We start from the raw sequence: 8761 nt of genomic DNA on the forward strand, positions 1-8761 counted from the left end.
TGACCTAGAAGGTGAGCAAGCATGAGTGGTCCAGAGTGGACTTTAATCAAAGAAAAAAGATTCAGATTTGGAGAAATTGATTGAAGCACTTAGACTGAAGACTCATACTGATAATAAAAGATAAGTAAGCTGGCATGTCACATGGAATGACATAGCTACATCATGTGAGTTCTCTTTCTAACCTTTTTGTTCCCTTTCTCACTTCATAAGTTACATAATTGTGTAAATTTTTCCATGTATAAAGCAAACAAAAATCATAAAACTATCTCAAAGATAGGAGGATATGCGAATGCCACAATATTGCTACATAAACAAGCAAACTCCACAGAATCAATAGAGTTTCTTGTGGTGCCCTCCTAGGTAGCTTGAAAGAGGAGTATCATAGAAGTGGACCATAAGATAAAAGTAGGATTATGAGAGTAAGCCAAGACTAAGAGCATGTGTAGTTAAATAACACTTTTACAAGCCAAATTTTCAGTAAAATGTTGATTGGGAAAAGTAGTAAAGATGGTATTATATGCTTGAGGTGCATTAGTTTAAAATATAAATATCTAATTATTTTTGTTTAGATTTTGCATTTCAAATTTAACATAAAAGAGTTACACCTGTATTTTTTCCACGTCTTGTATGTTGTGTATCGTTTTATTATGTTTATTATCTTCACTTTATGTTTTATGTTTATTATTATCTTCTCTATGGGATTGTTTGGTAATTATTGGTTGTTGGCTGATTTAGTTGACTTGTTTGATTGATTAGAAGCATTTGTTGTATGTATTGGCTTTATGAGTTGGTTGTTTAAGCCATATGTTTGTAAAAGTGTTTGGTAAAATTAGTTGTGGTTGTTGGTTGTTTATTAGAAAGTTTGTGGCCAACAAGCCAAAAGCCAATCCAAAAAACAACTCTAGGAAACTTTTTCATTTTTGAAAAGTCAGCTTTTCAACCAACCAAAAAACCAAAAAAGTCAAAAGCCAACAAAAAAGCCATTTATCAAACATGGCCTTTTATGTTTTTTGGTACGTGAATAGACATTTAGCACATGTTCAACAACAATTTTTAAAGTAGTTTTTACCAAATCTAAACCCAAAAAAAAAACGAAAAGTGGTGTTTACTGCTATGGGGAAACTATCTTCTAAGTAGGATTTAAAGATTTGACCAAATCAAAATACTGAAAATAAAACACTAACGTTTGACATAACTTATAGCCATCGAGGTAGTATTTTGTGGTTTTGGGGGGGGGGACCTTATATGCGAAGGTAGATTTTAAATGTAAAACATTCTTCATTTTTGTTCGTCCAGTATTCTATTGAGAGCTAGTTTTTTCCAACGCTAATTGTTTAAAATATTACTAACATCTAACACTTATTAGTACAACTAACCGCTACCACAACTAAAACTTTTACCAAAATGTGCTATTTTTTCAATTAAAATTGGTAATTGAGATAATGTTTTGAGAAAGCTTGTGAATAAGGTAAAAGTTAAATTGTTACGAGTAAAAATAGACGAAAAAATTATCGTATATGCTATCTTCTCATTTTTAAGGTTATTCAAAACTATAGCTATATTTTTCACTAATATATGGAAAAATTCAATGATGTGACTTCCAATATTATTTTTATATGAAACTTAGTTATTATGTAAGTCCACAACTACTAATTTTTAAACTTTCAACTATTTTTCATCTTAAAATTCAACTTCTCAAATTCCATATAAAATTTTAATTAGTCTTTTCAAAACACCGACACTAATCTAAAAATCTAATTAAAAAAAAAATTATACTATATGCAACCCTTAAAATTATATATAAAATATAAATACATTGCTTAAATTAAAAATTAATTATAATTTTGTGACAAAATTTGTATTAATTTATGTAATAAATAATTACTTAATACTTTTTTTTTTAATTTGTAACTTCTCTTATATGCAATTTTTAGGACTGCATATAGTTTTTCCTCGAGAAAAACCACGAGAAATTCAAAATTACACGCTAACTAACAATACTGCACGATTATAGATTGCGATTAATAAGTAGGTCCCACAAAGTCCACATCAACGGGAAATTCATAAGCCCTTTTTAGTAATTTCCCCTACCAAATTTTAATTTTTGAACTGACATAGTACTAATACTGGGTCCCACCCTCCAAAATATAAAATCAAATCCTATAACATCAAATCTTAACCGTTAAACTCAAATCATCAACGGTGGTTTACGAAAAAAGGAGGGAAACATTTCAGACCGTCAGATCATTTTCTCTCTCCTCTCTCTCTCTTATTTAGCCATAAATCTAGGGTTCTTCCTCTTCTTCACTCCTCACTCTTTCTCTTTCTCTCTCTACATTTTTCTCTCTCTTCTTACGTTTTTCTCTCTCATCAGTCTTCCATCGACATTCTCTGTAAGTTTTTTTTCTCTCTCGATTTGTTTGTGCATTTGAATTTGAATTGTGTTGTTTTTATTTTTAATTTTTTTGCTTAAAAATGGTTTGAAATTTGAATATTATGCTAGAAATTTCATTTTTGTTTTTAGTTGCTACATTTGTAAGTTTGAACTTGTATAAGTTTGAGCATTAGATCGGTATTTAACTTTACTTTAAAATTTTGTTTTTAGTTGCTACATTTGTAAGTTTGAACTTATTTCTTAGATGATTTGTTTTTGTTTTTTTGAATCGCTTACTTTTGATCTAAGTTTCATCTAGATCAAATGAGTATAAGTTGGAGCATTAGATCGGTGTTTAACTTTACCGTAAAAGTTGAGTTCAATGTGTTTGGAGTAATTTGTGGTGAATCGGAAAATAGCGATGATTTTAGCGAGCTTCAGATCAAGTTGTAATTTGTTCAGATGAATCGTTTAAGTGAAGATTAGTATGAGAGAGAGAAAATTTGATTCTGCTTTATTAAGCTAAAGTTCTAGTTAGTTTGAGCTTAAGATCTAGCGCATTTTATGGATTTATTGGAAACTGATCCGAATATTTAACTTTGGCGTAAAAGTTTACCGAAATCGTTGATTTGATGAGCATATAGTTGATCTCAAGTTTGAAGGTAGATTGATTTGTTGTATATCATTTTTCACGATTTATGTGAGATATGTCGGAGCACGGATTTCTTGCTAAGCCTATTGATTAATGTAGGTTCTAATGAGAGAAATCAGAAGTTAGTTTTATTGTTTATTAGTGGATTTAGTAAGCTGTAAGTTTTGACCAGTTTAAAGTTTTTTTTACTGATTTGTATAGTTTAAGGAATATTTGCTGGATTTCTTCATACCTGATTCATTTTCTAACATATGGCTAACAAACAAGTTGTTGATTATGTAGTCTTTCTTGTTATATATATATGCTAAGATATGGTTTTACTTTTGTATTGCAGATTAAAGATGAGAGAAATCCTTCACATCCAGGGTGGACAGTGTGGAAACCAGATCGGATCGAAGTTTTGGGAGGTTGTTTGTGCCGAACATGGCATTGACCCAACTGGAAAATACAGTGGAAGCTCCGATCTCCAACTAGAAAGGGTCAATGTTTATTACAATGAGGCCTCGTGTGGCCGATTTGTTCCACGTGCTGTGCTTATGGATCTGGAGCCCGGTACGATGGACAGTGTGAGGACTGGGCCATATGGTCAGATTTTCCGCCCTGATAACTTTGTGTTCGGTCAGTCAGGTGCTGGAAACAACTGGGCCAAGGGTCACTACACCGAGGGAGCTGAGCTCATTGATTCTGTTCTTGATGTTGTGAGGAAAGAGGCCGAGAATTGTGACTGCCTTCAAGGTATAATAACTTTCATTTTACAAGCTTTGTGCTGGATATATTCTTCGGCTTTTGTTAATTGTAAATCATGTTTGAAAATGTGCCTCATTCTTTACTGGAATTTTTGTAGGTTTCCAAGTTTGCCACTCGCTTGGAGGTGGAACTGGTTCTGGGATGGGTACTTTGCTTATTTCTAAGATCAGGGAGGAGTACCCTGACAGAATGATGCTTACGTTCTCAGTGTTCCCATCACCTAAGGTTTCTGATACAGTTGTTGAGCCTTACAATGCTACTCTCTCTGTCCATCAGCTTGTTGAGAATGCTGATGAGTGTATGGTGCTTGATAACGAGGCTCTTTACGACATTTGCTTCAGGACTCTCAAGCTGACTACCCCTAGCTGTGAGTTTGCTTTCATCTGCTTTCTATTGATGATTTATAATCTCACTGCTGATTGGGTGTAATGCTATTAGTCGTATATTAGGAGATTTGGTAGGAGTCTGGCAAGAATATCTGAATGTAGGATCCTTTATAGATTCAGGCTTTTGAATCAGCTTTCTAGTCTTTTGAGTCTGGCAGAATATCAAAATGTAAGATCCTTTCTAGATTCAGGCTTTTGAATCAGCTTTTGAGTCATTTCTGGATACTTGCTCTTTTGTTAGAGCATTATATGTTTATGTCCTTTACTCCTTTTCAATGGTGGCAATATGCTGCTTGTCTCTTTATTGACCTTCAATTCCCTTGCCTCATGGGCAGAGTTCAGAGTTGCTCACCATTTTAGTGAAGAGTTGTTGTCTTTGTTTGCCATCATGTGCTTGCCATTAATATCAGTATCCTTAATGTGCAAAGGCTTGCGTTGAATGCCTTACCCCCATCTCGAAGTATTACAGTCTATTAGCATACATTGATTGCTATCTTGAATGATTCTTATGGTTCTTGTAGCAAATTGGCTTGCCTGATCTTAGTAACATTGTAAATATTCAAATGATATTCCAAATTGCTGATTGTAACTTGATTTCGTGCTGTCAAGTTGTTTTCCTTGTGTCTTGTGTAAGGCTGTGAAATTGACAAATTGTTTTGCTTGCAGTCGGTGATCTGAACCATTTGATCTCTGCTACCATGAGTGGTGTGACCTGCTGCCTGAGGTTCCCTGGTCAGCTGAACTCTGATCTTCGCAAACTGGCAGTTAACCTCATCCCCTTTCCTCGTCTTCACTTCTTCATGGTCGGGTTTGCTCCACTCACTTCTCGTGGGTCCCAGCAATACCGTGCTTTGACAGTTCCTGAGCTCACCCAGCAGATGTGGGATGCTAAGAACATGATGTGTGCCGCTGACCCCCGTCATGGCCGTTACCTAACTGCCTCAGCAATGTTCCGTGGTAAGATGAGCACAAAGGAAGTGGACGAGCAGATGATCAATGTCCAAAACAAGAACTCTTCTTACTTTGTTGAGTGGATCCCCAACAATGTGAAGTCGAGTGTTTGTGACATCCCACCTATTGGCCTCTCAATGGCTTCTACTTTCATTGGTAACTCCACTTCCATTCAAGAGATGTTTAGGCGTGTGAGCGAGCAATTTACTGCTATGTTTAGGAGGAAGGCTTTCTTGCATTGGTACACTGGGGAAGGTATGGATGAGATGGAATTCACCGAGGCTGAGAGCAATATGAATGATCTTGTATCAGAGTACCAGCAGTACCAGGATGCCACTGCTGACGAGGATCTTGAGTATGACGATGAGGAGGATGAGGAATACGATCAGTAGATAACGATCCCGAGGATTATTGCTTACTCGTGGATCTTGCAAAAGCTTGGCTTCCATGCTGGTATTGCAAGTCGGAAAAGTCCCCTATTTTCCCCCGTTCCTTTTAGTCATGATATTAGTAGTTTAACTAGTTGTAATTTGGAGATATACTCAAATCCACTATTCTATTGCCGATATTATACTTGGATTTGGAGCTGTTTGTTAGGTTCAGCTCAGTGCATTTTATATTGCATGGATATAGTTGTGTGATAAGTGAGTGATGTGCGTTTTCTATCATCAGTTTAGGCAGTTTGTTTTCTGGCCATTCAAGCTAAGTGCAGGCAATTTTTGTAGTCTGACCTTTTCTGCAGTGTCTGCTGCTGTTAAGAGAATATGAATGCGAGATTTGTCGAAACTCGAACGCAAGATCTGCAGAAGTGCTCCTACTTTGTCTACTACCAACATGTTTACATGATTTTTGGCTTTCAATTAGTTTTCTCGTCAAGGCACTCATGGTCCATGGGACCTGGCTTACAGTGTACTATCAGACAAGATTTTTGCTGTAACTATTACATCTTGAGGATAAATTGTGGTGATGATTGATGAAGAATTATTAGCCAACAGATATAATTAGATAAGATTAATTTTCTAGGCAAATTGTGAGCTTGAATATGGGCTTATTGGCCTGGTTTGTTACACTTACATTAGAGCTTGAGTTTTTTCAAGCTTAGATTTCAAAGTTTTACTTGGTTAAATAGCTGGCCAAGTAATAACGATGAAGAATTAGAAGTAAAATTTTCTACACGCTTAACATATTCCTTCAATATGTTGTAACACTTCTTCTCCCCTTAGATCTTTGTAGACTCGTCCATGACCCATCTATAGCTTATGCTTCTCTCTTGTTGACAAGAGTAGAAGATGAAGCATTCACTTAACTACTTCCTCCTATTTTTTTTAGAAAAGTATGTACTAATTTTTTAGTGCAAACTTATACAATATATATACACCTACTTAAACTTTTAAAATAAATTTTAGTACTAGTTAATTGGAGATATTATTAATCAAAATTATACTACGAATATAGACATGCGGTTACAATATTGAACAACCAACAAAAATTGCAAATACAAAACATCATTGACTTTATTACTCAAAAACTGGCCTTATTAAAAAAAAATAGACTACATCATACAGAAATTGACTACATACGCAAATTGGTTATACAAGAAAATTAGCATCAACTCCCTAAACTATAGCTTGGGTATATCCAACACCACCAACTATGACTATTAGCCTAAACACTACCAACTACAAAGTGGGGTGCAGTTTGTACCACCAACTATGGAGTGGGGTGCAGTATGTACCATAAACCCACTGTCTTCGGTAACATATTGGGCTCCCGGCCTCATTTATGGTGCGGAATGCACCCCACCCCATAATTGGTGGTGTTTAGACTACTGGTCGTAGTTGGTTGTGTTGGGTGCAACTGAGCTATAATTTAAGTTGTTGAGGCCAATTTTGCCTATATTAAAAGGTAATTAATATAAAAACTGATTATATCATATGATTTTCTGATACAAAATATGTTATCATAAACCCTTCTCATTCAAGTTCTTTTGTTCGAAATGTCTTTGTTAAGAAACTAGCTAAAGTATCCCGGAGGCAGCCGGCAGGAACACTGGGTCCCTGGGAGTTGGGACGGTGCACTGCAGTATGCAAGTATCCAAGTATTCCAAGTGGTCAAAGTAACTTAAACAAATGTTTCGATGAAATAAATTTTGTTTGATAAAAAGTGAAAGACTGTAAACAAAGATAAAACTTTAAAGGATGGGGCACTGCACGTGTATGGGGAGAGCAAAAGCAACAAGTGACCAGATGAGAATTGAGATGACAACCCACCGATTAATGGAGCATCAAATTATCATCTCACATAGTCACATACTCAAAATGAAAAAAAAAAATACCATGCTCCACTACTACTCACCGACGTTTTTCAGCTGTTCCTAGTCGAGTATAAAAAAAGGTTATGCTATATGTGGATATGTCGATATACGGTCTTTAGAAGGCAACATATAAGACATAAAAACACTATTTAAAATTAAAATAAATTGTAAATTTATGAAAAATTATGCATCAAGCGATGTAATAAATTATCAATTAATATATATTTTTTTTTCATTTTTTAAATTCTTATATGCAGCCTTAAGGGTTGTATATAGATTTTCTCATAAAAAAATAGCAAGTCTGGTACTCCATTTGTTTTGTTTTGATTATACAAAGAAATTCTCACGATGAGAGTTAGTTTTGCGTGGCTCTGGTCCATAATAATATTATTGTGGACCAAAGCTATTTATTTACCATAGTGACCCTTTTTCTTCCATATAATAACATTTTTAAAATCTTAAGTTATTATATAGTTAAAATCTACCATAGCGACTAGTTTTTCTTTAATATAGTCACTCTTTCTTACATTAATTTATCATGATGAAATTTTTATTTAGTGACGTAGTAATCTTTTTTTCCACATAGTCAAACTTCACAATCTATATCTACTCATTTTTTATATCTATTTTTTTAAATAGTGATATTTTTTTTTCCATAAATCACATGAATTAACATTAGATCCACACTAATTTAGTATGGACCAAGTCTATATAAATTTTTACAATCATTATTAGATGTTTATTGTGGTCTTTATTCCTGTTGTAATCCAATATTCTTTCCTAAGAAAAATTATAATCTTTATTAGGCAATATAATATTTAAAATTTTCTACAAGTCCCATGGCAACTAATAATTCAGTTGGTCCTGTAAGAGATCGTCTACTTTAAATTTAAAATTAGATACGGTCCAAGTCTAATATTAGAAAGAGAGCATGCCACCTTTTAAATATAGTGACCAGTTTAATCCATTTCGTGATCAATTTAATCTATTCAATAATGACATTCTTTAACTCATTCAGTGACTAGTTTAATCCATTTAACGACTAATTTAATCCATTCGGTAAGATTACCAAGTTATTTTTTTGTTGAAATTGTTCGTTGTAGTTCGAGAATCAACAATACAAAAAGAAGGAGAAGAGAAAAGATGACTAGAATAGTATTGGGTTATAGTGAAATGAAATGGACTTGCTAGAAAAACTCAATTTTAAATTCGTCTAATTTTGTGTTAAAATTAGATAGTCTATTCTAAACATTTGTCCTAATAATTTTTGTTGAGGCGTTCAGAAGGAAAATGTTTGAGTAACCCTTAGGGTTGCCAACCCTCTTAGACACATTAGA

The 8761-nt window shown here is 34.2% G+C and overlaps 1 protein-coding gene across 1 annotated transcript; it reads left to right on the top strand.

Moving 5' to 3' along the window:
- The first annotated feature begins 2249 nt into the window (after positions 1-2249).
- LOC104890120 (tubulin beta-4 chain) lies at positions 2250-5896 on the top strand. The gene is made up of 4 exons (XM_010675491.4): positions 2250-2393; positions 3361-3761; positions 3871-4140; positions 4826-5896. Exons 2-4 carry the CDS (start codon positions 3368-3370, stop codon positions 5500-5502), a joined length of 1341 nt encoding a protein of 446 aa, XP_010673793.1. The 5' UTR covers positions 2250-2393; positions 3361-3367; the 3' UTR covers positions 5503-5896.
- Positions 5897-8761: the final 2865 nt, after the last annotated feature.

This window comes from Beta vulgaris, chromosome 4 (assembly GCF_026745355.1).
Source record: "Beta vulgaris subsp. vulgaris cultivar EL10 chromosome 4, EL10.2, whole genome shotgun sequence".
Classification (NCBI taxonomy): domain Eukaryota; kingdom Viridiplantae; phylum Streptophyta; class Magnoliopsida; order Caryophyllales; family Amaranthaceae; genus Beta; species Beta vulgaris.

Bases quoted from the DNA above. Each gene is read 5' to 3' on its own strand.
- LOC104890120 (XM_010675491.4), top strand. From the start codon at position 3,368: ATGAGAGAAATCCTTCACATCCAGGGTGGACAGTGTGGAAACCAGATC. The intron at 3,762-3,870 runs GTATAATAACTT...GAATTTTTGTAG, and splicing joins GAATTGTGACTGCCTTCAAG to GTTTCCAAGTTTGCCACTCG. The intron at 4,141-4,825 runs GTGAGTTTGCTT...TTTTGCTTGCAG, and splicing joins CAAGCTGACTACCCCTAGCT to TCGGTGATCTGAACCATTTG.